The sequence below is a fragment of the Phlebotomus argentipes genome, unplaced genomic scaffold, assembly GCF_947086385.1.
Source record: "Phlebotomus argentipes unplaced genomic scaffold, Phlebotomus argentipes genome assembly scaffold_4, whole genome shotgun sequence".
NCBI classification, from domain to species: domain Eukaryota; kingdom Metazoa; phylum Arthropoda; class Insecta; order Diptera; family Psychodidae; genus Phlebotomus; species Phlebotomus argentipes.
In genome coordinates this window covers 12644098-12669976 of record NW_026776174.1, presented here as the reverse complement: position 1 = coordinate 12669976, position 25879 = coordinate 12644098, and the positions used below count along the sequence as shown (strand labels likewise).

At 40.0% G+C, this 25879-nt stretch overlaps 11 protein-coding genes across 11 annotated transcripts; 6 read left to right on the top strand and 5 right to left on the bottom strand.

Moving 5' to 3' along the window:
• Window positions 1-9: 9 nt before the first annotated feature.
• Window positions 10-3608, top strand: LOC132258840 (uncharacterized). Its single transcript, XM_059756341.1, has 4 exons — window positions 10-317; window positions 376-506; window positions 577-769; window positions 833-3608. The coding sequence occupies exons 3-4, from the start codon at window positions 594-596 to the stop codon at window positions 3402-3404; spliced, it is 2748 nt and encodes a 915-aa protein (XP_059612324.1). The 5' UTR covers window positions 10-317; window positions 376-506; window positions 577-593; the 3' UTR covers window positions 3405-3608.
• Window positions 3609-3649: 41 nt separating this feature from the next.
• Window positions 3650-5808, top strand: LOC132258843 (cytochrome P450 9e2-like). Its single transcript, XM_059756345.1, has 6 exons — window positions 3650-4073; window positions 4130-4628; window positions 4687-4912; window positions 4968-5192; window positions 5262-5519; window positions 5582-5808. The coding sequence occupies exons 1-6, from the start codon at window positions 3832-3834 to the stop codon at window positions 5746-5748; spliced, it is 1617 nt and encodes a 538-aa protein (XP_059612328.1). The 5' UTR covers window positions 3650-3831; the 3' UTR covers window positions 5749-5808.
• Window positions 5809-6123: 315 nt separating this feature from the next.
• LOC132257506 (probable cytochrome P450 9f2) lies at window positions 6124-8423 on the top strand. The gene is made up of 6 exons (XM_059754443.1): window positions 6124-6530; window positions 6598-7087; window positions 7149-7359; window positions 7419-7643; window positions 7717-7974; window positions 8043-8423. Exons 1-6 carry the CDS (start codon window positions 6289-6291, stop codon window positions 8207-8209), a joined length of 1593 nt encoding a protein of 530 aa, XP_059610426.1. The 5' UTR covers window positions 6124-6288; the 3' UTR covers window positions 8210-8423.
• A 275-nt stretch (window positions 8424-8698) lies between these two features.
• Window positions 8699-10848, top strand: LOC132257505 (probable cytochrome P450 9f2). Its single transcript, XM_059754441.1, has 6 exons — window positions 8699-9116; window positions 9174-9666; window positions 9724-9949; window positions 10008-10232; window positions 10301-10558; window positions 10620-10848. Exons 1-6 carry the CDS (start codon window positions 8875-8877, stop codon window positions 10787-10789), a joined length of 1614 nt encoding a protein of 537 aa, XP_059610424.1. The 5' UTR covers window positions 8699-8874; the 3' UTR covers window positions 10790-10848.
• Window positions 10849-10992: 144 nt separating this feature from the next.
• Window positions 10993-15348, top strand: LOC132258517 (uncharacterized). The gene is made up of 12 exons (XM_059755848.1): window positions 10993-11273; window positions 11334-11832; window positions 11891-12098; window positions 12169-12393; window positions 12454-12711; window positions 12775-12935; window positions 13301-13668; window positions 13727-14225; window positions 14285-14510; window positions 14567-14791; window positions 14863-15120; window positions 15182-15348. The coding sequence occupies exons 1-12, from the start codon at window positions 11032-11034 to the stop codon at window positions 15346-15348; spliced, it is 3336 nt and encodes a 1111-aa protein (XP_059611831.1). The 5' UTR covers window positions 10993-11031.
• Window positions 15349-15406: 58 nt separating this feature from the next.
• LOC132258516 (sodium channel protein Nach-like) lies at window positions 15407-16720 on the bottom strand. The gene is made up of 2 exons (XM_059755847.1): window positions 16671-16720; window positions 15407-16613 (listed from the first exon to the last, which is right to left on the bottom strand). Exons 1-2 carry the CDS (start codon window positions 16718-16720, stop codon window positions 15407-15409), a joined length of 1257 nt encoding a protein of 418 aa, XP_059611830.1.
• Window positions 16721-16883: 163 nt separating this feature from the next.
• Window positions 16884-18830, bottom strand: LOC132258801 (probable cytochrome P450 9f2). Its single transcript, XM_059756282.1, has 3 exons — window positions 18528-18830; window positions 17205-18421; window positions 16884-17144 (listed from the first exon to the last, which is right to left on the bottom strand). Exons 1-3 carry the CDS (start codon window positions 18734-18736, stop codon window positions 16978-16980), a joined length of 1593 nt encoding a protein of 530 aa, XP_059612265.1. The 5' UTR covers window positions 18737-18830; the 3' UTR covers window positions 16884-16977.
• A 69-nt stretch (window positions 18831-18899) lies between these two features.
• On the bottom strand, window positions 18900-20955 carry LOC132258800 (probable cytochrome P450 9f2). Its single transcript, XM_059756281.1, has 3 exons — window positions 20669-20955; window positions 19386-20602; window positions 18900-19329 (listed from the first exon to the last, which is right to left on the bottom strand). The coding sequence occupies exons 1-3, from the start codon at window positions 20875-20877 to the stop codon at window positions 19163-19165; spliced, it is 1593 nt and encodes a 530-aa protein (XP_059612264.1). The 5' UTR covers window positions 20878-20955; the 3' UTR covers window positions 18900-19162.
• Window positions 20956-21035: 80 nt separating this feature from the next.
• On the bottom strand, window positions 21036-23037 carry LOC132258798 (probable cytochrome P450 9f2). The gene is made up of 3 exons (XM_059756280.1): window positions 22739-23037; window positions 21473-22686; window positions 21036-21403 (listed from the first exon to the last, which is right to left on the bottom strand). Exons 1-3 carry the CDS (start codon window positions 22951-22953, stop codon window positions 21237-21239), a joined length of 1596 nt encoding a protein of 531 aa, XP_059612263.1. The 5' UTR covers window positions 22954-23037; the 3' UTR covers window positions 21036-21236.
• A 551-nt stretch (window positions 23038-23588) lies between these two features.
• On the top strand, window positions 23589-24348 carry LOC132258816 (uncharacterized). The gene is made up of 2 exons (XM_059756301.1): window positions 23589-23771; window positions 23831-24348. Exons 1-2 carry the CDS (start codon window positions 23636-23638, stop codon window positions 24346-24348), a joined length of 654 nt encoding a protein of 217 aa, XP_059612284.1. The 5' UTR covers window positions 23589-23635.
• A 19-nt stretch (window positions 24349-24367) lies between these two features.
• Window positions 24368-25549, bottom strand: LOC132258805 (uncharacterized). The gene has a single exon (XM_059756288.1). The coding sequence runs from the start codon at window positions 25547-25549 to the stop codon at window positions 24368-24370; it is 1182 nt and encodes a 393-aa protein (XP_059612271.1).
• Window positions 25550-25879: the final 330 nt, after the last annotated feature.

The window sequence follows — 25879 nt, the reverse complement described above, 5'->3', positions numbered from 1 at the left end:
ATTGTGGGATTTTGCCTCCTCGGAGCTTCACTCGGGGAGGAGAAAGTGCTTCAAGTCAACACCGAGAGAGTGTTGAGTGTTGTGAATCAGGACTTCATAGGATTTGCCATTGACTCACGCTGTCTTCTTTACCATAAATGCCTGGAAGGACTCAAGTAAGATCTTTAGCTACACTTTCAAGTGATATAATCTCTTAATGGCAATTTTCTTTGCAGAAATCTCTCTTCAGAGGCGCAGAATACGATCCAAGTCAAGATTCATGGAATCGAAGAAACTCCTGACTATCAAACACTTCCGGTGATCAAGGAATTGACAGAGTAAGCAATACAATCAGCATGTTTTTGTCCTCGACCTAAATTCCACTGTGAATTCCAGGTCATCGAAAATTGAGCCTATTGTTGTTTTGGATTACCAAGCAAAAGACTGGAATCCGCGTCAGCATTTGAGGCTTTTGCAGAGAATCAACAATCTTGGTGTGAAGCAATGCACTTTCCAACTTGGCTCAGGTCAGTTTTTCCATCTCTACTAATTCAATAATTTCTTGGATGAGATATCAATTGATATGCTCTTCGGCAGACTTCAACGAGGAAGACATGTTTACCTATGCTGATGATCTCTCGACGCTGAGGTTTATGATCGACGCCTTCAGGAAATTCGGCAACAGCTGGAAGATCATCGGAGGAGATCTTGCTGACACTATTTCGCTGGTGAACGCGAGGATTTACACGAAATTGGCAAGAAATTTCGTGGGATCCTTCAATTGGAAACAGTAAGGAAATCTTTGCCTCTCACAATCTCCAATTATCACTAAAAATGTCTCTCTTTCTCCCAGGAGTTTAAATACTTCCAGTTCGGATCTCTCTTCAACAATTCAGCATTTGGTCGATGAGACTTTCCTGCCAGTGAGTGTCACTTATCGTCGTTCTGCTTCAAGCGCTCCTGCTCGTGATGTTCGATCGTGTGATGCAAAGTGCGTGTCTGAAGGACTAAAATGGGCGGAAGAACTCGGCGAAATGGCGCAAAAGGGATTCTCTAATGTCTTCAAAATGATCACCAGGAAGGACTTCATTGAGCACGATCTTGGGAACTACATTTCCCAGGTTTATCAGAAACTCATGGGATCGAACGTACTGAAGATCAAGTCAAGTGACAATTTGTCTCAGAAATTCTACGCTCAATGCTCAAAGACGAATCCTGGCGGAGTGATTGTGATGGGAATTAATTCAGAAGACAAATCAGTGAAAACCAAAACAAAATTCCCAGGAATTATCATTGGGAAGATCAATGAAGTGATCTTACGTGCTGAAAGTGACAGAATTTACCTTAATAATCGCCTTCTGAACAACCAAATGCCAATCGATGTTGTTCCTGTGCTTCTGGAAAAGCTTGTTGAGGATGAAGAGATGAGTGTAAATCTGCCACCGAAGTCTGTAGGATTTTGGGAGATTCCCGAAGCTAATCTCTCAATTTGCACAGAAGCTCTGACCATGAAGATTAAAACAAGAAAACCTGTGGAATCTTCCATGACAAATCTTCTGCAAGAACTCATCCAGGAAATGTCAGAGGCTCAAGAAGAGACTCTCAAGCGAGGCAGAAGATCAATTCCTCGCATATTTCAACACCAGAAGCGCGATGTTTCCGGGAAATTTAAGCAAATCTTGGAGCTCTTCAACAAGAAGATTCGTGGAATTCAGGCAGGGAATTTCCCAACAGCTCCCAAAACTGCCCAAACTTACTCGGCTTATCAGAAGCCACTTATTTACACAGTTTCTCCGAATGGCGCTGGACAAGGCTTTGAGGCTTCTGCTCAAATGAATGCCGGGCAATTCTATGAAAATCCTCATTCGTCCTGGAACACTGGACAGGCATATGATAATCTGATTCAATTGAATCCTGGACAGAATCTTGAGAATGTTATTCAACTGAATGCTGGACAGGGATTTGACAATCCCATTCAATTGAATGCTGAACAACTCTTCGGACAGGCTTACGGAGGAGAAACTGTTCTGCCCGCGAGTTTCGCGATGCCCCAGCAAAAGAAGTACCAGAAGCCGAAGGTTCAGCAGGCACAAGTGCAGGCGCCAGCAGTCCAGCATATCTCAGCCACTCTGCCCGTTCAGGAGACGCCATTCACGGGGCAGATTCTTCCCGGACAGACTTACCAGCTGACGGAAGCCGAGGCACAGGCCTACTTGAGCGGACTCGGGGGACAGCAAGTGTATCAGCAACCTGAAGAGTACCAGGCCAGTGCCTATGCAAATGTGCAGCCAAGTGTCCAGCCGATTTACCTCAACGCTTATCCTGATGGTCAAGTGGAGACTGCCCAAGCTTATCCTGATCTCTCATCCATGACACAAACAGCTCAAGCTCCTCAAGTTCCTCAAGCTTACGTCTTGCAATCGCCTACGAATCAGGACAATCAAATGGCTTACATGATGGATCCTTATCCAGAAACCTGGGATTCAATCACTGGACACCAAGCTACGAATCCAGGCAAGAAATCTTCTCCGAATCCCGCTGAGAAGGTCAAATCGAGCTTTCGCACTGGAAAATTCCAGGAAATGTCCAAAGATGACCCTGAAATTCAACTTCAGCTTAACAAGAATGATCAGGTGAAGTTCCTTGGGAAGCACAAAGAGGCTAACAATGACAACTTCGCCGATGAACTTTCCATCCTCACTCAACTGGGTTATCACGAGATAACGCACATTGACGAAGAGGACAGGCCCAGGGATGAGATTTCCTCTCATCGCCAGCGCAGATCTATTCTCTCGGAGAACAAGAAGAGAAATTTCCTGGACTTGGATGTCTTCCCGATCAGTCTCGAGGATGGTGAAAATGCCATAGAAGAATCGCTGGGAAATAAGATGAAATCCTCACTTGACGATATGCTGAACTTCATCCCGAAGGCGCTGAAGAAGTCCCAGGACGCCACGCCGCATCTGCAGTCAATCCAGAGCGATAGCAGCGAGATGAAGAAGCAGTGCAAAATCCTCTCAGTGGCCATGGAGAATGAGTGTCTGCACGACACACTGGAAGACATCCGAACGATGGCGAAGAGAGCGGTGAAGTACATCAGTCGCAAGAAGATCGCCCAAGTCTTCGATTGGATGTTGCCGCCGAAGTTGATTTTGAAGAAGCGTCGTTTCATCCGCGCTCTGCCCGATGCTCCGCGCCTGTTCAAGAATCTCGAGGATGCCCTCAAAACCAACAAGATCCTCCAAATGAATAATCATGAAGAGTCTGAAGAGAAGAGCCAGGAAATCGATCTTATCGAAGCTGTGAAGCAAGAAGAAGACAAGATGACGATTGATGAACATTCTGGCGAAGTGCAGAAGTCTCTTAATCACTTCATCAACATGATGAACTCACACATCTTGAGTTGGTGGAATCTGTTTGCTTAATTACTTACTTTACACGATTATTGTCGTTTTTATTTTGTATACTGAATAATTGCAATAAAATCTTGACCTTGCATCTTCTGCTTTATCTTGTCAGGTTTTCTAATTTGCGCGAAAGAAAGAACTTTTCATAGCGTTTCATCGTATATTTCGCCAATAATTTTCTCCCTCCACACGAAAACCTGAGCCGAAAGTGGGAGTTAAATACAATTCAGTCAATGACAAACTTTCAAAGCAGCGAGACTGTGTCGCCGAGCATCTCCCTGTGCTTTATCAAGCATAGATAAGACTTTACGGGCTTTATCACCTTTGTTTTGTATTAAATCATTCACAAAAGTTCGCCAATCGTTGGTATAAAATTCACTGCGGAATTCCACAGAAGATCATTTGAGTTTCGTGTGTGAAAGAGTTGCAAAGTTGCGCGTGCGAAATGATCGGTTGTGCAATTAGTCTCTTGGCCGGTTTCATATTCTCCAAGTGGGGGATTTTGGCGGCGATTTGCAGCTACTTCGCGTACAAATGGAGCATCGCTAATTACAAGATATTCGAGGAGCGCGGCCTCAAGTTCATCCCACCCTTGCCACTCATTGGGAACTTCAAGCCCCTGGTTTTCCAAACGAAAACCTTCACAGACACCGTTCATGAGTTCTATAATTTTTTCCCCAGAGAAAAGTGAGTTTATTACAGCTTTAAGTGCCATAAAACAACACTGATTGCTATCTTTGCAGAGTTAATGGCATCTTTGAGTTCCGGAAACCCGTCTTTTTGATCCGCGATCCTGAATTAATCAAGCAAATTGGCGTTAAGGACTTCGATCACTTCCTCGATCATCGAGTGAATTTAGAAGAGGATCAAGAACCACTCTTTGGTCGCAATCTTTTCGCTCTCAAAGGCCAAAGATGGAGAGACATGAGATCCACTCTGAGTCCTGCTTTCACAGGAAGCAAAATGCGCACAATGTTCCAATTAGTCTCTGAATGCTGCTCGGAAACTGTCAATTATCTGGAGAAGGAATCGAAAGGAGGAAAACCAATGTTAACTGACTTAAAAGACTTCTTCACAAGATTCACTAACGATGTCATTGCAACTTGTGCTTTTGGTATCAAAGTGGATTCATTGAATAACAAGGAAAATGAGTTTTATGTTGCAGGAAAGAAAGCCACAGACTTTAGCGGAATACGCAGTCTTGCTTTCTTCATCATGGTTAATTTCCCCAAACTAAGCAAGGTAACAAATTTAGTTAGAGTTTAATATTCACTTAATTGCATGACAAAACCTGTTTCAGTTTTTGGGTCTGTCGATATTCTCTAAGAAATTCTCCACATTCTTCAAAAATCTTGTTTGGGACACAATTCGTCACAGAGAAAGAGAAAATATAATTCGTCCTGATATGATTAATCTGCTAATTCAAGCGAGGAAAGGAAAGTTGAAGTACGAAGAGGAAGATGTCGATAAGGAAGGATATGCAACTGTCCACGAAACCACAGTTGGAGAAGCGATTCACCAGAGCAGTTAGTTAATTAGAGCTCAATTTAAAATGAAGAGTACAATTAAGCATATTTTCAGAGCTTGAAGATGATGATCTCACAGCACAATGCATGATTTTCTTCTTGGCCGGATTTGACACGAGCAGTACTTGTATGAGCTTCACAGCTCACGAACTTGCTACAAATCCCGAAGTGCAGCAGAAGCTTCTGATAGAAGTGGACGAGATGAAGGAGAAATTGGCCGGAAAGCCTCTGACTTACGAAGCTCTCCAGCACATGCCATACCTTGACATGGTGATTTCGGGTAAATATTTCTAGTTTGCACTGGAATTTAACTACTAATTATCTAATCTACTGAAATACGATCTGATAGAGAGTCTCCGATACTGGCCTCCGGCGGTTGCGACTGATCGACAGTGTGTGAAACCCTACACAATTAAAGTGGATAATGTGAATTGCGAAGTTAAGGTTGGAGAAGGAATATTTATACCAATTGTTAGTCTGCATCACGACCCAAAATACTTCCCGAATCCTTCCCGATTTGAGCCTGAGCGATTCAGCGATGAAAACAAGGACAAAATCACGCCCTTCACTTACCTTCCGTTCGGAGTTGGACCGAGAAATTGCATTGGTAAAATCACATGGACTTAACTTAACATTAAGCGAGAGACTAAAATTTATTTTGATTTCCAGGATCGAGATTTGCCTTGATGGAAACGAAAGCCATTATTTACTACATTCTGACAAAGTTTACTTTTGAAGTCTCTGAAAAGACACAAATTCCTTTGAAGCTGGCAAAAACAGGATTTGCTTTGAAGCCAGAAAAGGGTTTCTGGGTGAATTTGAAACCAAGAAATTGATTTGCATAAATATTTGATAGAACAATATTAAAGGCAGAGTTGATAATAAAATCGAAAATACCTCGTAATAATAATGAATTTTTATTGATCTTATACTAACAATAAACTATTGACTTTTTTCAGCAGTGTTTGTCTTAATTTTTTGTCTCATTTCAGTGAGATTTGTAGTACATTCATTGTATTTACTACTATAGCTAAGGAATGTAAACATCATCAGTGTGTAGAGAGGCCCACACTGTTGTTTACACTCCTTGTGCTTAGCGACCAGCATAGCGTTCAATTTCGCGAATTCAACCGAATGCGGTACGAGTATTAATTTCATGATAATTAGAAGCTTTGCGCAAACGTGTGGAAGTTTTTATTCTCAGTTGAAGCACAACATTTGAGTAACGCAGTACTTGTTGAACGCAGACAGCGTGGAAACAAACGAAAAAACTATTTGGTGTTTATTAAATATCTGACAACAAATGAAGTTGAGCAAAACACAGTGCTAAATTCTTTTAGATCAGTAGCGAATTTGATGGTGAATCTTCAAGCAACATGATTAGCTGCGCAATAAATTGTCTCACCCACGTAATTTTCTCCAAGTGGACTTTCTTGGTGGCGATTCTCGTCTATTTCGCGTACAAATGGAGCACAGCAACATATGATTTTTACAAGAAGCGCGGCAATAAGTTCATTCCGCCTCTGCCGCTTGTTGGCAATTTCAAAGACGTTGCATTCTTAACTATACCTTTCACAGATCTCGTGAATCAACTCTACAATCATTTCCCCAATGAAAAGTAAGTAACCTTGAGTAAAATTCTCTTTCCAGAATATTTATGGTTAATTACTATACATTTCATTCAGGTTCTACGGAGTATTTGTCTTCAGAGATCCAATAATGTTAATTCGAGATCCAGAGTTGATAAAGCAATTGACTATTAAGGACTTCGATCACTTCCTCGACCATCGGTTTGATTTTGTGAATGAGCCTTTATTTGGCCGCAATTTATTGGGTCTTAAAGGACAAGAATGGAAAAATATGCGATCAACTTTAAGTCCAGCATTCACAGGAAGCAAAATGCGGACAATGTTCCAATTGGTCTCGGAATGCTGCTCAGAAACTGTGAATTATTTGGAGAAAGAGTCAATAGAAGGAAAACCGATATTGACTGACTTAAAAGATCTTTTTACGAGATTTACAAATGACGTCATTGCGACTTGCGCTTTCGGGATTAAAGTGGACTCACGAAAAGATAGAGAAAACGAATTTTATCTGTATGGAAAGAAATTTACCGATTTCGGAAGTCGTTCTATTATTTTTCTTCTTGTACATCTTATGCCCACATTTTGCAAGGTTGATTTTGTATATTTATAATCATATATTAAATGTGATTAACTGTCATTGTTTATTGCAGATCTTCGGCATAAAACTATTCCCCGATAAATTCTGCAATTTCTTCAGAAACCTTGTTTGGGACACAATTCGCTACAGAGAAAAGGAGAATATAATTCGTCCCGATATGATTAATCTTCTTATTCAGGCACGAAAAGGAAAACTGAAATATGATGATGAAGATATAGAAAGAGATTCAGAAACCAATGTTGGTGAAGCAATTAACCAGACCAGTGAGTTATTGATCCATGTTTATGCTACGATCTGGATCAGAATGAGCATTTATTTTTAGATTTTGAGGAAGATGATCTCACAGCGCAGTGCTTGATATTCTTCATAGCTGGATTTGAGTCTACAAGCACTTGTATGTGTTTCACAGCTTATGAATTGGCCGCCAATCCTGAAGTGCAGCAAAGATTGATCGAAGAAGTCGATGCCACGAAAGAAATGCTTGGAGGAAAGCCTGTAACTTACGACGCTCTGCACAATATGAAGTATTTGGACATGGTTATTTCTGGTGATTATTTTGTGGCTTCTTGCAAAACTCCTTTAACGCTTATAATCTAATCTGTGTCTTTTGCTCTTGATAGAGAGTCTCAGACAGTGGCCACCATCGCCAGGAGCAGACCGCAAATGCGTTAAACACTATACCTTTAAATCAGACGATATAGATTTTGAAATGAATGAAGGCGAAGGTATTATGATACCAATATATGGTCTTCATCACGATCCGAAGCATTTTCCAGATCCCTTTAAATTCGACCCTGAGCGATTCAGCGATGAAAATAAGGACAAAATTACGCCTTTCACTTATCTTCCATTCGGAGTTGGACCAAGAAATTGCATTGGTAAATTTCAATATCATATTTTCTCTATAATTAAGATATTGATTTAAAGTACCTATTGTAATTTCCAGGTTCGAGATTCGCTTTGATGGAAACGAAAGCCATTATTTACTACATTCTTACCAAGTTTACTTTTGAAGTTTCGGAAAAGACGCAAGTTCCAATGAAACTTAAAGCTGGCGTTACACTGCAGCCAGAAAAGGGTTTTTGGGTGCATTTGAAGCCCAGAAATCAATGATATGCTTTGCTCATTACATTTTATGATTTTTGTTAATTCTTAAGCTTTCATAAGCAATGTTAAGTTATTTAGGATTTGGCTATAAACTTCAAACAAACAACAATATTAATAATTTGTGTCAAAATGAATGGAGATATCAATGATATTTATATAATGATTGTTACTTTTTATACTAGTCATGCTTACAATAATCAATTGTCTGGTTCGTTATCAATATTTGTTTTCATTTTCGTGTTCTTGACTTTATATAGTGAGGTTCACAATACACATACATAAAAGGCTAATTCATTCTACACGGTAATTGTTATGTATTCAAAAGTATATATTCTGCCATTCAGAAAGCGAATATTAAATGTGGTCCAATTCAGCGATATCTTCCGAATGTCAGACGAATAACAAATTACTCCCACCAATTTGCTTAATGGAATTTTTGGCAAAATCACTCTCAGTTGAAGATCAACTGTTTGGATAGGTGGGAGTGTTTCCATTATATTGCACATATAGCACATATACTATTTCTGTATTTTTATCATCAATCGATAAGAGAAATTTCTCTGATAAGCGCAGATTATACTGTGTATAAAAGACAGCTAAAAATTCACCTGTCATCACTACAGTTCCGGGTGTTATTGTGAATTTTTCACTGTATCATTCCATAATTCGAGATGATTAGTTGCGCAATAAGTTTCTTGGTCGGTTTGATATTCTCCAAATGGACTCTCTTGGTGACAATTCTCGGCTATTTCGCCTACAAATGGGGCACATCAACGTACGATTTATTCGAGAAGCGAGGCCTCAAATTCATTCCGCCCGTGCCATTTTTTGGCAATTTTAAGCACATGGCATTGCAAACGAAAACTTTCTACGATCTTATGCACGAGCTTTACAACCATTTTCCCAATGAAAAGTAAGTATAAAGAAATCTAGAGCTCAAATATATTTTACATGTCTGCTTTTCATTCAGAATTTACGGAATATTCGAATTTCGGAGACCATTATTTCTGGTTCGCGATCCAGAGTTGATCAAACAAATGGCCGTTAAGGATTTCGATCACTTCCTCGATCATCGCTTCAATGTTGACAATGAACCACTCTTTGGCCGCAATTTATTTGCAATGAAAGGCCAAAGATGGAGAGACATGCGATCCACTCTGAGTCCTGCTTTCACAGGAAGCAAGATGCGGACAATGTTCCATTTAGTCTCTGAATGCTGTTCGGAAACCGTTAATTATTTGGAGAAAGAATCGAAAGGAGGAAAACCAATATTAACGGATTTGAAGGACTTCTTCACGAGGTTCACCAACGATGTCATTGCGACTTGTGCTTTTGGTATCAAGGTGGATTCTCTTAATGACAGAGACAATGAATTTTATCAGTATGGCAAAAAAGCAACAGACTTTAGTGGACTTCGTTCCCTGATTTTTCTTCTTGTACTACAACTACCAACATTTTCCAAGGTTATTTTTTTCTAGTCTGTTGTGACAGAATATGAGTATATTTTTTATATATTACAGATCTTCGGCATAAGAATATTTTCCGAAAAGTTCAGCAATTTCTTCAGAAACCTTGTTTGGGATACAATTCGTCATAGAGAAAGAGAGAATATAATTCGTCCCGATATGATTAATCTTCTAATTCAAGCGAGGAAAGGAAAGCTGAAATATGAAGAGGAAGATATTCAAAAAGACGGATATGCAACTGTCCAAGAAACTACTGTTGGAGAAGCCATTCATCAGAGCCGTAAGATATTTATCAATACTTTTTTTTTCTCAAGTCTCACACGAACCTTTGTTTCTAGAACTTGAGGAAGATGATCTCACAGCGCAGTGTCTGATTTTCTTCATTGCTGGTTTCGATACCAGCAGCACTTGCATGTGTTTCACTGCCCACGAACTTGCTGCCAATCCTGATGTTCAGAAGAAACTGATCGAAGAAGTTGACGCCACGAAAGAAATGCTCGGAGGAAAGCCTATAACTTACGACGCTCTTCAAAATATGAAGTATTTGGACATGGTTATTTCTGGTGAATGAGCTTGATTTACATGTGTAGTAATCATCATTTTTATACGGTGTTTATTTAAATTATTTTAGAGAGTCTGCGAATGTGGCCACCAGCAGCTGGAACTGATCGAACGTGTGTGAAGCCGTACACAATCAAATCTGATAAGATAAACTGCGAAGTAAAAGTTAACGAAGCATTTCTGATCCCGATCGTGAGTCTGCATCACGACCCGAAATACTTCCCGAATCCTTCTCGCTTCGATCCTGAGCGATTCAGCGATGAAAATAAGGATAAAATCACGCCCTTCACTTACCTTCCGTTCGGAGTTGGACCGAGAAATTGCATTGGTAAAATCACATGCATTTATCTAAAATTAAGAGAGCGACTTAAATTTAATTGGATTTCCAGGATCAAGATTCGCATTGATGGAAACCAAGGCGGTGATTTACTACATCTTGACCAAGTTTACTTTCGAAGTGTCAAGGAAAACTCAAATACCTCTTAAACTTGGCAAGACTGGATTTGCCTTGAAGCCAGAGAACGGTTTCTGGGTTGATCTTAAACCCAGAAATAATTAAAGACGTTATGTCATATTAATACTCATGATTGATACATAATAAATAAAATAATCCATTGAGCATGTAATTGAGCGAGTTCATTTGATTGCAGACAGCTTGAATCGAAAATCTCCCACTATATACTGTCATAAGGCATTTCCATTCTACGCGCATGCTTCAGAATACAGCGTTAGGAAAACACTGAGTCAGTTGAAATTCACGATTCGGACAGTAAAGACGAAGTGATAATTTGTACGTGCAAAATGTTCAGCGACGCAATAAGCTTTTTAGTCGGTATTTTCTTTTCCAAATGGAGTTTCTTTGTCCTAATTCTGTGTTTCTTTGCGTACAAATGGAGTATTGCGACTTACGATACATTTGAGAAGCGTGGACTCAAGTTTATCCCTCCGATTCCTTTTTTCGGAAATTCAAAGCATATGATTCTGCAAACCAAGAATTTCGCCGATGCATTGAATGAAATGTACAACTATTTTCCAGCGGAGAAGTGAGTTATGAATTTCCTTGCACTGCTTGGGCAAAGTTGCAAATGATAAACTGTTGTTAGATTTCATGGGATGTTTGAGATGCGAAGGCCGGTCTTTTTTATCCGAGATCCTGAATTAATCAAGCAATTGACCGTCAAAGATTTCGATCACTTTCTTGATCACCGGCTTAATATTGATGAAAACCATGAACCACTCTTCGGAAGGAATCTTCTTACACTCAAAGGTCAAAAATGGAGAGACATGAGATCCACTCTGAGTCCTGCTTTCACAGGAAGCAAAATGCGGACAATGTTCCATTTGGTCTCTGAATGCTGCTCAGAAACCATGAATTATCTGGAGAAGGAATCCAAAGGAGGAAAGCCAACGCTGACTAACTTGAAAGATCTTTTCTCAAGATTCACCACAGATGTAATCGCATCTTGTTCTTTCGGTATTAAAGTGGATTCCTTGAGAAACAGGGACAATCAATTCTTTCTCTATGGCAAAGAAGGAACAGATTTGTCTAGATATCGTACACTTGCTTTCTTCTTATTGATGATGTTTCCTAAATTCTGCAAGGTTAGTACAGAATATTGAATTCTTAGTCTTCTAGAAATGTACATTTTTTTTTAAATAGATTTTCAGAATACATATTTTTACGCAAGCGTTCTGCAACTTCTTCAGGACACTTGTTTGGGACACAATTCACTTAAGGGAGAAAGAAAACATTGTTCGACCGGATATGATTAATCTCCTGATTCAAGCTAGGAAAGGAAAGCTCAAATATGAAGACGAGGAAGACAGAAAAGAAGGATTCTCTTTTGGGGAAGCGATTCATCATAGTAGTGAGTATTCATATACAATTTGAATATAGGGAATATGATAAATATTATTATTATAAATACCTTTTTACAGAACTTGCGGACGATGATCTCACGGCGCAGTGTCTTATTTTCTTCTTGGCCGGATTCGAGACAACCAGCACTTGTATGTGTTTTACAGCTTATGAATTGGCCGTCAATCCAGAAGTGCAGAAGAAGCTTTTGGCTGAAGTTGATGACATGAATGAAATGCTTGGAGGAGAACCAATTTCTTACGATGCTTTGCTTAATATGAAGTATTTGGACATGGTTATTTCTGGTAAATATTCCTTGAGTTCAATTTTTAAAATTATTATTTAAGCCCTGTGAATTTTAACAGAGAGTCTGCGAAAGTGGCCAGCAACAGTTGCAACTGACAGACAATGTGTTAAACCATATACGATCGAAACAGATGAAATAAGTTGTGAAGTAAAAGTCGGTGAAGCTTTTTTGGTACCGATCATAAGTCTTCACCATGACCCAAAATTCTTCCCGAATCCTTCTCGCTTCGACCCTGAGCGATTCAGCGATGAAAACAAGGACAAAATCACTCCATTTACTTACCTTCCATTTGGAGTTGGCCCTAGAATATGCATAGGTATTCTTTTAATATCATCTTTTTTAAATTTAAAAAGACTAATCAAAGTATTCTGATTTCCAGGATCGAGATTTGCCTTGATGGAAACGAAAGCCATTATTTACAACATCCTGACAAAATTTACGTTTGAAGTCTCAGAGAAAACTCAAATTCCAATCAAATTGACCAAGACGGGTTTCTTTTTAAAGCCAGAGAAAGGCTTCTGGGTTGATCTTAAGCCAAGAAATTTCAAATGAGCTGTAATAAGTTCAAGCTCAAATTCACTGACCAAATTCTCTGTTTCCATAATTCAGGGTCAGGAAACAGAGTATTAAAAGAACAATTATCTATAATTAAGCTTTTTGGTCACATATAATCTACATATATACATACATATATTTTCAAATAAAGCTTATGTACACGAAGTTATCCGAACTCATATCAGCGAACTCACCAATACATTAGAAAATTCCATTTTTATTCAACTATATAACTTAGTCTGAAACTGTTGCTCAGGTCAGTAAGAACGCTCGTCCATTGATTAAACATCTTTTACCATAAATAGGTGTATGTTTATCAATTTTTGATTAAAGGTTAACAAACTTATCAGTTCGAATTGCTGTGTATTGCGAAATTAGTCATTCAGCGCTGGTATAAAAAGAAGGAAAAAATTCACTTGTCTTCTCAGTTTGGTTATTTTTGTGTTCGCGAGCGCACGTCTTTCTCTGTTTACAGAATGATCGGTTGCGCAATAAGTTGTTTGGCCGGTCTTGTCTTCTCCAAGTGGAGTCTTTTGGCAGGAATTCTTGGCTACTTCACGTACAAATGGAGCATCGCTACTTACAAGACATTCGAGGAACGTGGCGTTAAATTCGTCCCACCTTTGCCACTTGTTGGCAACTTTAAACACTTAGTCTTCCAGACCAAGTCCTTTAACGATGCCATACAAGAGATGTACGATCACTTCCCCAGAGAAAAGTGAGTATGCAAAATATTTAAAATTTGGTATATGCTCAAGAATTCTCTACTTGTTTAGATTCTTCGGAATATTTGAGATGCGGAGGCCAATTTTCTTACTGCGAGATCCGAAAATGATCAAGCAGATGGCTGTGAAAGACTTTGATCACTTCCTCGACCACAGATTGAACCTTGAAGAAAAACACGATCCTTTATTCGGGCGCAATCTTTTATCTCTCAAGGGACAGAAATGGAGAGACATGAGATCCACTCTGAGTCCTGCTTTCACAGGAAGCAAGATGCGCACAATGTTCCAATTAGTCTCTGAATGCTGCTCGGAAACCGTGAATTATCTGGAGAAGGAATCAAAAGGAGGAAAACCAATGTTGACTGACTTGAAAGATCTCTTTACAAGATTCACCAATGATGTCATTGCGACTTGTGCTTTTGGGATTAAAGTTGACTCATTCAATGACAAGGAGAACGAATTTTACCAATATGGAAAGAGTGCAACTGATTTTAGTGGATTTAGAAGCTTGTTCTTCTTCTTGATGGTGTCATTTCCGAAGTTCTCAAAGGTCTGAAAGGCATACTCATTTCAGGATATCAGTTTTCACTTGATTGTTATAATTTACAGGCTGTGGGTATCAAACTCTTTTCGGAAAAATTCTCCACGTTCTTCAGAAAACTCGTCTGGGACACAATTCGCTACCGAGAACGAGAGAATATTGTCCGTCCTGATATGATTAATCTCCTAATTCAAGCTCGTAAAGGCAAACTCAAGCATGAGGATGAAGAAATGGACAACGAAGGATATGCGACTGTTCAAGAAACAACTGTGGGAGAAGCCATTCATCAGAGCAGTAAGTTTTATCGTCCTTATTATAAAACAATTTTTAATTATTCTGTGGTCTTTCAGAACTTGAGGAAGATGATTTGACAGCGCAGTGCTTGATTTTCTTCTTGGCCGGATTTGATACCAGCAGCACTTGCATGTGTTTCACAGCTCACGAACTAGCTGCGAACCCTGATGTTCAGAAGAAATTGATTGAAGAAGTCGATGTCACGAAAAAAATGCTTGGAGGAAAACCGATTACTTATGAAGTTTTGCATAATATGAAGTATTTGGACATGGTTATTTCTGGTAATATCTGTAAATAATACTGGTTTCCTTATTTGATATCTTATCTCTTATTTTGCTATTCATTCCGATAGAGAGTCTTCGTTATTGGCCACCGGCGGCGGTTACTGATAGAAAGTGCGTGAAACCTTATACAATGCAGGTGGATGGAAAATCTTACGACGTAAAGGTTGAAGAGGCTATAATGATACCCATGGTTTGCCTGCATCACGATCCAAAATACTTCCCAAATCCTTCTCGCTTCGACCCTGAGCGATTCAGCGATGAAAACAAGGATAAAATCACGCCCTTCACTTACCTTCCGTTCGGAGTTGGACCGAGAAATTGCATTGGTAAAATCACATGGACTTATCTAAAATTAAGAGAGTGACTAAAATTTATTTTTATTTCCAGGATCGAGATTTGCTTTGATGGAAACGAAAGCCATTATTTACTACATCTTGACCAAGTTTACTTTTGAGGTCTCAAAGAAAACTCAAATTCCTCTGAAACTTGCGAAAGCTGGGTTTGCTATGAAGCCTGAGAATGGTTTCTGGGTTAATCTAAAGCCAAGAAGTTAGTGTCAATATTTTTCATTTGATGCAGAGTGATTTATTTCAAAAGTATTATGTGAAATCTTTACAATTCATTTAATCGTCTTCTATCAAATTGAAAAATATGAATAAAATAGTAGAAAGTGAACTCCAAGAAGGAAAGTGTGCTTAAGCCCAAGAAAAGTCCAGCATTGGCTCCAATCGCAACAAGAACTTCTTCAATGCCATAAACAACTTCTCGTTTGTAGCGATATTTTGAAGTCATAAGTTCCCATTTAATCGTGCTCTTTCCAAACCAATAGATCATATCAACGATGTCCAGATTGTAAACAATTCCTTCGCACCGACTTAAACAGTCGCAATTCCTGCTCATTTGTTCGATTTTGATGCGATGGAAAGCTATGCATTTCATGTCTTGCACTCCACAATAGACTTCAGACTGCGTTGCGCGGTAAAATACTGGAACACATCCGCAGAATTCCAACATCCTCTGAATTTTGCACTCAGTTCTGCACAGACCGTAGGAGTAAAAGTGGGGAAAGTGGTCCAGATTGGACTCATCGTCAAAGCGACACTGTCTCTGATAGATCAGCAATCTGCGGACTTTATCCGTGCAGTAGAGTTGAAAGGATCGGAAGATTAGTGATGTGTAAGTCGGTGTTTCTCTGTCCATCTCAATGACTTGATCTGCTGCTGGGTAATCACTGGGATTGTGCCAGAAAATGTCATAAGAACTCCCATTCATCGCTATAAGAATAGGGAAGTTGTCTGCATGGGGATAAATAGCCTGTAAAATCTGAGGCGCGACCTTTTCTTCTCCGTTCATGTGATATTCAATTGAATTGAAGGGATAGAGTTTGGAATTGAAGGCCCAGCAAATTCCCATTTCAGTCATAACACGAACCAGCGGAATTGATATGTTCATAGCCGTGAAGACAACACGATTGTCGTAAATATTTGTGAGAGAATTCATTAAATTCAGGTACTCTTTCGGCTCAATGTCTGTATATCTCGGAAGAGTGTCTAAATTGTATATCGACAAATTAACCAAATGTCTTAGGAAACGTTCCAATTTAGGATCTTCTTCTCTGCCTTCCAAGTACAATTCTAAGGCGGTTTCGTTCAGCTTCTCGTGTTCGCAAAATGTCAGCGACGGCAGAATTATTCCCCAGTTCATATAATCCCTGTCAATAGACACAACTGTTGGTCTGAAGAGGTGTCGCTTGAGGAACACAACAGCACAACTTATGGCAATTGCAGAAATCACAAAAAGCAACGCCAAACACAGAGCTCTGCAAACATTAAAAAAACATTCTTAATAAATAATCAAGTATTTGATTAAATATCACCTTTCGCAAGTGTGCAATCTCGGATTGCCAACATGTCTCGCACAATGCATATTGCTGTGTCTGCAAACCCAGAAGAAGTAGTCCTTCAGAAAAGGATAACTATAAGCTTCTCGAACTGCAGAAAAAATCTCCTTTCTTCTCCCACTCGAAGATTTTCTTCCAGGCTTCATTTCTCGTCCGCGCACTTTAACTGAATAGAACAGTTTTTCCGACAGAAGAATTTATTTTCATAATACCGTCAAATTACTACATAAAGGAAGGAAAATTAATTTTGGTATGCTTTGTGCCCTTAATAGCACACACTCAATCACACGCGCGGACGCAATTTGAGGTGAATTCCCTTCTCAGACTGAAGACTGGAAATTGATTTGGCCAGTCGAATGGGAATTTGAGTTTCCTCGGTGACGTCCAGGGAGAAATTCAGTACTAGGTAGAAAAGGATGGCTTTCACTTCCATCAGGGCAAATCTCGAGCCTGGAAAATCATGATTTGGTGTAAAATATTCGTTCTCTATCTGTATAAATTACGATTTACCAATGCAATTCCTGGGACCAATTCCAAAAGGAAGATAAGCATTTGGATTTATTGATGACTTGTTTTCATCACTGAAGCGCTCGGGATCGAATTTCTCAGGATTTGGGAAGAATTTAGGATCTTTATGGAAGCTCACAATTGGAATCCAACAGCTTAATTCAATGGGAACATCGAAAAATCGTCCCTTATCATATTCGAGCTTGAACTCCTTATTGCAAATCCTGTCGACGAAAGCGGCTGCTGGCCACTTCCTCATCGATTCGGAAACGACCATGTCCATGTACTTCATCCTCTGCAAGATGTCATAGGAAAGCTTCTTTCCTTGCAACTCTTCAGAAATTTCCTTGATCTCTTCAAATAGTTTTTCCTGAACATCGGGATTAACCGCGATTTCGTAAGCTGTGAAGCTCAACACTGAAGAAGTCGTCTCGAATCCTGCGAGAAGGAAAAGGAAGCATTGCGCGAGGATCTCGTTATCTGACCATTCTCTTCTGACTGTCTTCAAGCCCACGTTCGACTCTTCGACGGTGGCAAATCCGGCCGAATCCTTATCTGACTTCTCGGCGTGTGTAAGTCTGCCTTTTTTCGCCTCCATCAAGAGGTTGATCATATCAGGCCTCACGATATTCTTCTGCTCTCTTATCTTCATTGATTCGGTCACCAGTGTTCGCAAGAAAGCAGTCTCACGCGGTTGATTTATTTTCACTTTTAGAGCTTGCATCAGCCATGGGAGAGTTCGATAGAGCATTATCTTAACACCTTTCCTTGGTGTTGTGAAATCTGACATTTCTTTCGCTGATTCATAGAAATCATTCTTCCGATCTTTAAGTGAATCCACTTTAACACCGAATGCAGAAGTGGCGATCACATCATTTGCCAAACGCGAGAAAAGATCCTTCATTTCGTGTGTTTGTGGGCCTTTAACTCTTGCCTCTTCGTTCAGGAATTCCACCATTTGCTCACAGATTTCCACAACGAGATCGGACATGAGGCGCATTTTGCTGCCCGTGAAAGCAGGACTGAGAGTGGAACGCATGTCTCTCCACTTCTGACCTTTGAGGACTAGTAATGAGTTTCCGAACAGTTCATCCATTTGCTCTGTGATCACAGTTCGGCGATCCTGGAAGTGATCGAACTCCTTAACAGCAATCACCTTCACTAGATCAGGATCTTTGATCATGATTACGGGCTTCGTCATATCCCAGAGGCCAATAATTCTGGTTAATTAAAAGAATATCGATCATGAGTTATTTTTAGTTGCTACAAGTGAGGAGATAAAGATAAAGAAGACGTGGATTATATTAAACGTAGTATTGAACTCACTTTTCATTTGGCTGTTGATCGTATATTTCTTGCACAATATCAATGATAGATATCTGTTTTCGTATAACCCTCAGTAGACCAGCGTAAAAGGGCTTTCTTACGATACTTTTCACTCCTCGAACTTCAAAATAATCCGAATTTTTCGTATTCAACTCCCGAAATTTGTACACGAGAAAAACTACCAGAAGCACAAGTAAAAACGCTATCATCTTGATGCCGGCAAGAAATACCTTCTATCTTGAAAGGCAGCTCAGCGACGACTGAATGACCAAGAGTGATGTTTGTAGTTTTGCTGACAGAGTATTTGTACACGAATCTGCTCGTTTTTTTTTATCTAATCTTCGCTGTGTTAACCTTGAAAATATGACTAATTCACCGCTACGACAATAACATAATGTTGTCCATTTTTTATTAATACCAACACATAAAAGAACAGAATAAAAACATTTCCATTTGTTGTGTTTCATTCATTTAAATTGTGTGGATGTGTGTACAACGGATAAGATAAACACTTTCAGCTGATTCGCAGTGTGAATTTCATCAAATACTCGCAAACTTTCTGCAAAAGATTGTTTGTGGTGCAATTTTGATATTACGAGATGAAACTGCTTATTGCGTTATTTTTTAGGCAAAAATTACAATCTAGGACGTAACTTGAGGTGAATTCCTTTTTCAGCCTGAAGATTTGCAAATGTCTTGGCTAATTGAAGAGGAATTTGAGTCTTTTCTGTGACTTCCAGAGTGAAATTTAAGATGAGGTAGAAAAAAGTAGCTTTCAATTCCATCAGAGCAAATCTTGATCCTGAAAAAAATTACAATTTTGAAATAAAAAGCACTTGTTGTTCTTTGAATGCATACCTATACAATTTCTGGGGCCTGCACCAAATGGAATATAAGCATTTGGATTTATTGAAGACTTGTTCTCATCACTGAAGCGCTCAGGATCGAATTTCTCAGGATTTGGGAAAAATTTAGGGTCCCTGTGAAAACCGATGATTGGAATCCAAATATTAAGGTCAACAGGCATGTCAAAAAACCGTCCTTTGTCATATTCAAGCTTAAATTCCTTGTTACATATTCGTTCTGCAATAGCACCTGCTGGCCACTTCCTCATCGATTCGGAGATGACCATGTCCATATACTTCATCTTCTGCAAGATGTCATAGGAAAGCTTCTTTCCTTGCAACTCTTCAGCAATTTCCTTGATCTCTTCAAACAGTTTTTCCTGGACATCGGGATTAACCGCGATTTCGTAAGCTGTGAAGCTCAACACTGAAGAAGTCGTCTCGAATCCTGCGAGAAGGAAAAGGAAGCATTGCGCGAGGATCTCGTTATCTGACCATTCTCTTCTGACTGTCTTCAAGCCCACGTTCGACTCTTCGACGGTGGCAAATCCGGCCGAATCCTTATCTGACTTCTCGGCGTGTGTAAGTTTGCCTTTTTTCGCCTCCATCAAGAGGTTGATCATATCAGGCCTCACGATATTCTTCTGCTCTCTTATCTTCATTGATTCCGTTACTAAAGTGCGCAGAAAAGCAGTCTCACGTGGGCCGTTTACTTGAACTTTAAAAAGCTTCATAAGTCGCGGAAACATTCGATACAATATCATTTTAAAAGTCTTTTTGGGTGATAAAAAGTTCGACAGTTCTTTGGCAGATTCGTAAAATTCATTCTCTCGATTTTTTAAGGAATCCACTTTAACACCGAATGCAGAAGTGGCGATCACATCATTTGCCAAACGCGAGAAAAGGTCCTTCATTTCGTGAGTTTGTGGTCCTTTGGCTTTTGCTTCTTCCTTAAGGAATTCCACCATTTGCTCACAGATTTCCACAACGAGATCGGACATGAGGCGCATTTTGCTGCCCGTGAAAGCAGGGCTGAGAGTGGAACGCATGTCTCTCCACTTCTGACCCTTAAGTGAAATCAATGAATTTCCAAACAACACGTCTATCTCTTCGGTGATCACACTTTTATGGTCTTGAAAGTGATCGAACTCCTTAACAGCAATAACCTTGACGAGATCAGGATCTTTAATCATGATGGAAGGTTGAGTAACATCCCAGTACCCAATAATTCTGGTTAAATTAATCAAGAAACATCAATAAATGTTTATTTGACTTAACTTGATATACTGAACTCACTTTTCATTGGGATGTTGATTGTATATGTCATTCACTATGTCTACCATTGAAACCTTCTGTCTGAATATCTTAAGCAAACCCAGAACAAAGGAGGTTCTTTTGATGTTTTTCACTCCTCGAACTTCGAAGTAATCCAAATTTTTCGTGTCCAACTCTCGAATCTTGTACACAAGATAAACCACCAACAGAAGAAGTATAAACAGAATCATCTTGATGAGCAGTATAATTAAGTGTCGTCTATCAGCAAAGGCGGTTCACTCGCGACTGGCAGCTGAGAGAGATATTTACTGAGGCGATGAAACTTGACAGTCATTCTACTTCAATACAACAGCACAGAATTTATTTAATTTGTACAACAAAAGCCTTGATAAGATCGCAAATGCGTAGGTATATAGTGACCAATCTCCATCGTTCTATTAAAGGTTTCATAATGATTTTCCTGATTGGTTTCTGCAATTTCTTGCGAGTCTGTGTCTTTATCGGTGTCTATTTGTTATCACTTTATCATTGTTTATTTTGTATTTTCCGCAATTCACAATGAAATAGTATTAAATTTAATTTATACAAATCATTTCCTTGGGCAGAGTTTAACATGAATTCCACGCTCAGATTGGAGTGCTCCAAAAGAAGATGCCAATTTCAGTGGAATTTGAGTTTTTTCAGTAACTTCAAGTGAAAAATTCAGTACCAAATAGTAGATTATGGACTTGAGTTCCATGAGAGCGAATCTGGAGCCTGACAAAGCAGAAGCAATTATGTAATTAAAATATATCTCACAACAATAAATTGTTCCACTTAACTTACCTACGCAATTTCTCGGCCCGATTCCAAAAGGCATATAAGTGCTTGGATCGATTGTTGATTTGTTCTCATCGCTAAATCGTTCTGGATCGAATTTGGCAGGATCAGGGAAGTATTTTGCGTCCCAATGAAAGGCATAAATAGGAATCCAAACGGCATATTTCTTCTTAAAGTCGAAATTAAAATTGTCATACAATTCCAGGGTGATATCCTTATTGCACTCTCTGTCCACTATCGTTGCCGGTGGATACATTCGCAGGGTTTCTGACACTACCATGTCCAAGTACTTCATCTTCTGAAGAATATCGTAAGTGACACGCTTTCCATTGAGTTCATCATCTACTGATTTGATCTCTTCGTACAACTTCTTCTGTACATCAGGATTCACACATATTTCATGAGCCGCAAAGCTCATAGCTGACGACACAGATTCGAATCCTGCGAGAAGGAAGAGGAAACATTGCGCCACAATTTCGGTTTCTGACCAAATCCTTCCAGATTTCCTCCATCCAACACTAGATTCATCAACAGTGGCAAATCCTGCTGAATCTACTTCATTTTGCTGATGATTCAGCTTGCCTTTGTTAGCTTCCATCAGGAGATGAATCATATCAGGACGAATAATGTGTTGTTGCTCACGAACCTTCATTGAGTCTGTGACGAGACTTCTGAAGAATTTCGATTCTTTCTGAGGCGTTACACTTATATTCAACACCTTCATGAGATAAGGAAAGAAGCGATAAAGTATGAGCTTCAGCATTTTTTCAGTTCCATCGAAGTTTGAGAGAATCTTCCCAGCCAAATAGACTTCATTGGTCTTGTTAGTTAAGGAGTCAACTTTTATACCAAAAGCACAGCTTGCAATCACATCGTGAGCTACTCTAGATAAAAGTTCTTTCATCTCGTAAACTTGAGGGCCTTTTTCTTGAGCTTCTCTATGAATGAATTCTGCCATTTGCTCTCCAATTTCCACAATAAAATCACACATCAAACGCATTTTGCTGCCTGTGAAAGCAGGACTCAAAGTCGCTCTCATATCTCTCCATTTCTGCTCCTTCAAGACAAAGAGAGAATTGCCGAAAAGTGGATCCATTTCTTCGTTGATAAAGTCTCTGCGGTCTTGAAAGTGTTCGAATTCTTTCACAGCTAAACGTTTGATAACGTCGGGATCTTTCAGCATTAAAATTGGGGTGTTTCCATCGTAGAAACCAACAACTCTGCAAAATACTCGTTAGATTACGTTTGTAATTACTGAATAGCTGGACTTACTTTTCACCTCCTGAGACTTCATTATAAAGGCCTTGGATCATATCCACAATTCCCATCTGCTTCGTCAGGAGTTTGTACATTGTCATGAGGAAGAATCTCGGCTTATTGACCTTAATTCCCTTGTCTTCGAAGAACTTTCGCTTCTTTGCTGCTTTCTTCCACATCCAGAAGGTCGTCAAAGCCACAATGGCCACAATCAGCACTAACCAAATCATGTCACAGGTTAATTTCAAAACACCCAAGATTCACAGAGAAACTCTGAAAATTTCTTCTAAACACGTTTGACCTTTGCAATGGATTTTGCTACACTGGTTAATAAGACGCGAGAGCACTCATATATAACAGCTATGTATCTAATCTAAAAGCCCACTGCACAATACAGACTCAAGTCACGGAAAAGCATTATTTTTGGCTGTATTTTTGTGCGCAGCTGTTTAATTTTTTTCGTGGTTGTTCTTCCATACAAAGTGGACTCAAACACTCACACAAAGTTTATAATACACCTGCAAATATTTGGACTTCAATCAAGTGATATGCTATCTTCGAGGCAAATTTGTTTCATAAGAAGAAATGCACTTTTCACATTTCTCGGTTCTCCTCAACCTTTATTATAATTAACACATCCGATGAATAATGCTGGATTTTGTACCCGCCTTGTTGACTCCAAAGAACTTTTCCAATTTTAGAGGAATGTAAATGTTTATCACTGCAATGTATTTGAACAGGATAATTGATTTTCGTAGCTTTTCTGGACACTTTTTGGTAACAGTGAGCTTGAGTGAGAATCTTGAGTTCTAACGGTCCAGATTTAATTCAGCGTTGACGTGTCTTTGACGGCGTGACGCCTTGCAACGTCAATTGACGTTGACGTTAAAGTTTTGACGACGCAGCGCAATCATGTCTTTTGAGGAGCGCCTGATATCTTGTGTGAGGAAACGGGAGCCCCTTTGGAACATTAAGTCAAATGCTTATCGCAGGCAAGACTTGAAGGAGGAGAAGTGGCTGGAAGTTGCAAGGGAACTTCACACATCTGGTAAGAACAACATTACACCTCGAAATGATGCATTTACAAAACGCTATTGTTCTCTCCAGTGGAAAACTGCAAAACCCGATTCAGGTCGCTGCGTGATCGCTACGGAAAAGAGCTGAAAAAGAGAGGCACAGCATTGAGGAATGGTGTTGATGAGGAGGATGAGTGGATGTATTTCAAGCAACTGGACTTCCTGCGAAACTACGGCAGGAAGAATAGATCTCAGCAATATGCAATTGTGCCTAAGAGTGAGACCGCTGAGGATTCTTGGGACAATCAAGAATCTGCAATTGTGCTGTCCTCCAATGTTGATTCCATGGTAAATCCTCTGGAGTCCACAGAGCAGCCCACTGTTCAGGAGTTCCACGAGGAAATGGACGTGATTGATGAAAAGTTCAGCCACTTTCTGGAGAATGCAAACTCATTTTTGAGCACAAATATGAAGAGAAACGCGCCCAAGAGCTCCTTCCTTCCCTACTTGGAGGAGAAGATGCAGCTTCTGCCACAGAACGTGAGGAATGATCTGGAATTCGAGTTTCTGGCGAGGATTAATGAGGAACTACAAAAAGACAAAAACTGATCTGAAATATTTAATCTCTTTAATAAAAACACCTGGCAAGAATATCTCTGTACACAAAGTCAGTGTTTTCTGAATGAGATTCGCCTTGTCCGGTTGCAGGCTGCAGTCCATTGGTCTCCAGGCGCCAGTGTCCATCCTGGATTCTACCCGCTTCGTCTATTAAGTCTCCGTACCCTCTGGGACAGTACAGTAGATCCTTCAGCTTCAGGAAGTTGTGCAGAACCACACAAGCTCTCACAATATGCACAATATTCTTAGGCTTCTTCGTCATGGGCGAGAGGAGGATTCTCCAGCGAGATGTCAAGATGCCGAAGGCATTTTCAACCGTTCTATGAGCTGTTTGGCAGCGGCTGTTGAAGTGCGCTCTGCGTTGGTCAAGCATCTGACCAGCATAAGGTCTTATGAGGTGCTTGAGGAGTGGAAAAGACGTTGTTCCAACCATAAAGTACGGTAGCGGCGGTGTTTTCTCTGCAACACTTCTAGAGGCTGGAAGTTGCTGCATCTCATTATTCAGGACTTGTCTTAATGAAGTCTGTGAGAAGATTTCCTTCTCATTATCTACAAGATCAACGTGTGTGAATACGTAATTGGCATCACATGAGCAGATTAACACCAAATCCCTCGTCGTCACATCACTTCCGAATCTCGATCTACCCGAGACGAACTGGACTATCCTCGCATCTAGAGCCCCAATACAATTTGGCATATTCCACAAATTCTCATATTGCTCTGCAATTGCTGTCCACTCCTCTGCAGTGCTGGGCATCTTGACATACTCAGGACTGAGCGTTTCCCAAAGTACTGAGCAAGTGTCCGTGATTACAGCTCTCACTGCGGAGATCGACACGTTGAAGAAAGTGGCGAGTGAATCCGGAGATGTGTTGGTGGACAGATGCAGCAGTGTCATGTACAGACGTCCTTCGGGATCAATGGGCTTCCGGAATGAGTGTTTCTCCAATTTAGGGCCCACGATGTTCAGCAAGTCATCGAAGGTGGACAGTGACATTCTGGTTGACTCGAAGAAACTCTCATCGCTTCTGAAGCTCCTGTACGTCCTTGGGTAAGTATCAGCTGGACTTTCCTCCTCTGTCAGCTCAATCCTGGGCTTCTTGAGCCGTCTTCCGATGATTCTCCTCTGTCTTTTGTACAGGATATAGCCGGTAGTGGCCAGAATAGCAGCAACAGCCTCTGGATGGTCCATCTGTGTTTGTTTTGTTTACACTTTCTCAACCTCACTTCTTTGGAGAGCATGAAAATGACTTTGGCGCCTTTTGCCATTCAAGCAAAAACCGCTCGCGATTCATCAGTGAAATTTTTTTTGGAAGCCAATCAGATCTTGGAGTGATCATCTCATCAGAGAAGCCGCTCCGGAATATAATCACGAGAATCATATTCGTGTGTCTTCATCTGGCTAAGGGTTTAGTTAATTCTAAATCCCCACTGAATGAATGCTTTGTTCATCTCCTCAGTCTTGCTTTCATGCACGCAATATAGAGTTGTGGACATGAAGTATAGATTGAAGTGAAAAATC

What these genes read in the sequence shown, in the direction of transcription:
- LOC132258840 (XM_059756341.1), top strand. Translation starts at nt 594, where the DNA reads ATGTTTACCTATGCTGATGATCTCTCGACGCTGAGGTTTATGATCGAC. An exon ending in GGATCCTTCAATTGGAAACA is followed by an intron (nt 770 to 832) that starts GTAAGGAAATCT and finishes TCTTTCTCCCAG; the next exon opens with GAGTTTAAATACTTCCAGTT.
- LOC132258843 (XM_059756345.1), top strand. Translation starts at nt 3,832, where the DNA reads ATGATCGGTTGTGCAATTAGTCTCTTGGCCGGTTTCATATTCTCCAAG. An exon ending in CCTTGACATGGTGATTTCGG is followed by an intron (nt 5,193 to 5,261) that starts GTAAATATTTCT and finishes ACGATCTGATAG; the next exon opens with AGAGTCTCCGATACTGGCCT. An exon ending in TGGACCGAGAAATTGCATTG is followed by an intron (nt 5,520 to 5,581) that starts GTAAAATCACAT and finishes TTTGATTTCCAG; the next exon opens with GATCGAGATTTGCCTTGATG.
- LOC132257506 (XM_059754443.1), top strand. Translation starts at nt 6,289, where the DNA reads ATGATTAGCTGCGCAATAAATTGTCTCACCCACGTAATTTTCTCCAAG. An exon ending in AATCATTTCCCCAATGAAAA is followed by an intron (nt 6,531 to 6,597) that starts GTAAGTAACCTT and finishes CATTTCATTCAG; the next exon opens with GTTCTACGGAGTATTTGTCT. An exon ending in TGAAGCAATTAACCAGACCA is followed by an intron (nt 7,360 to 7,418) that starts GTGAGTTATTGA and finishes ATTTATTTTTAG; the next exon opens with ATTTTGAGGAAGATGATCTC.
- LOC132257505 (XM_059754441.1), top strand. Translation starts at nt 8,875, where the DNA reads ATGATTAGTTGCGCAATAAGTTTCTTGGTCGGTTTGATATTCTCCAAA. An exon ending in AACCATTTTCCCAATGAAAA is followed by an intron (nt 9,117 to 9,173) that starts GTAAGTATAAAG and finishes CTTTTCATTCAG; the next exon opens with AATTTACGGAATATTCGAAT. An exon ending in AACTACCAACATTTTCCAAG is followed by an intron (nt 9,667 to 9,723) that starts GTTATTTTTTTC and finishes TATATATTACAG; the next exon opens with ATCTTCGGCATAAGAATATT.
- LOC132258517 (XM_059755848.1), top strand. Translation starts at nt 11,032, where the DNA reads ATGTTCAGCGACGCAATAAGCTTTTTAGTCGGTATTTTCTTTTCCAAA. An exon ending in GATCACTTCCCCAGAGAAAA is followed by an intron (nt 13,669 to 13,726) that starts GTGAGTATGCAA and finishes CTACTTGTTTAG; the next exon opens with ATTCTTCGGAATATTTGAGA. An exon ending in TGGACCGAGAAATTGCATTG is followed by an intron (nt 15,121 to 15,181) that starts GTAAAATCACAT and finishes TTTTATTTCCAG; the next exon opens with GATCGAGATTTGCTTTGATG.
- LOC132258516 (XM_059755847.1), bottom strand. Translation starts at nt 16,720, where the DNA reads ATGCATTGTGCGAGACATGTTGGCAATCCGAGATTGCACACTTGCGAA. An exon ending in AGATTGCACACTTGCGAAAG is followed by an intron (nt 16,614 to 16,670) that starts GTGATATTTAAT and finishes TAATGTTTGCAG; the next exon opens with AGCTCTGTGTTTGGCGTTGC.
- LOC132258801 (XM_059756282.1), bottom strand. Translation starts at nt 18,736, where the DNA reads ATGATAGCGTTTTTACTTGTGCTTCTGGTAGTTTTTCTCGTGTACAAA. An exon ending in GATCAACAGCCAAATGAAAA is followed by an intron (nt 18,422 to 18,527) that starts GTGAGTTCAATA and finishes TTAATTAACCAG; the next exon opens with AATTATTGGCCTCTGGGATA. An exon ending in TGGTCCCAGGAATTGCATTG is followed by an intron (nt 17,145 to 17,204) that starts GTAAATCGTAAT and finishes ATGATTTTCCAG; the next exon opens with GCTCGAGATTTGCCCTGATG.
- LOC132258800 (XM_059756281.1), bottom strand. Translation starts at nt 20,877, where the DNA reads ATGATTCTGTTTATACTTCTTCTGTTGGTGGTTTATCTTGTGTACAAG. An exon ending in AATCAACATCCCAATGAAAA is followed by an intron (nt 20,603 to 20,668) that starts GTGAGTTCAGTA and finishes TAATTTAACCAG; the next exon opens with AATTATTGGGTACTGGGATG. An exon ending in AGGCCCCAGAAATTGTATAG is followed by an intron (nt 19,330 to 19,385) that starts GTATGCATTCAA and finishes AATTTTTTTCAG; the next exon opens with GATCAAGATTTGCTCTGATG.
- LOC132258798 (XM_059756280.1), bottom strand. Translation starts at nt 22,953, where the DNA reads ATGATTTGGTTAGTGCTGATTGTGGCCATTGTGGCTTTGACGACCTTC. An exon ending in GAAGTCTCAGGAGGTGAAAA is followed by an intron (nt 22,687 to 22,738) that starts GTAAGTCCAGCT and finishes AGTATTTTGCAG; the next exon opens with AGTTGTTGGTTTCTACGATG. An exon ending in CGGGCCGAGAAATTGCGTAG is followed by an intron (nt 21,404 to 21,472) that starts GTAAGTTAAGTG and finishes CTGCTTTGTCAG; the next exon opens with GCTCCAGATTCGCTCTCATG.
- LOC132258816 (XM_059756301.1), top strand. Translation starts at nt 23,636, where the DNA reads ATGTCTTTTGAGGAGCGCCTGATATCTTGTGTGAGGAAACGGGAGCCC. An exon ending in AAGGGAACTTCACACATCTG is followed by an intron (nt 23,772 to 23,830) that starts GTAAGAACAACA and finishes TGTTCTCTCCAG; the next exon opens with TGGAAAACTGCAAAACCCGA.
- LOC132258805 (XM_059756288.1), bottom strand. Translation starts at nt 25,549, where the DNA reads ATGGACCATCCAGAGGCTGTTGCTGCTATTCTGGCCACTACCGGCTAT.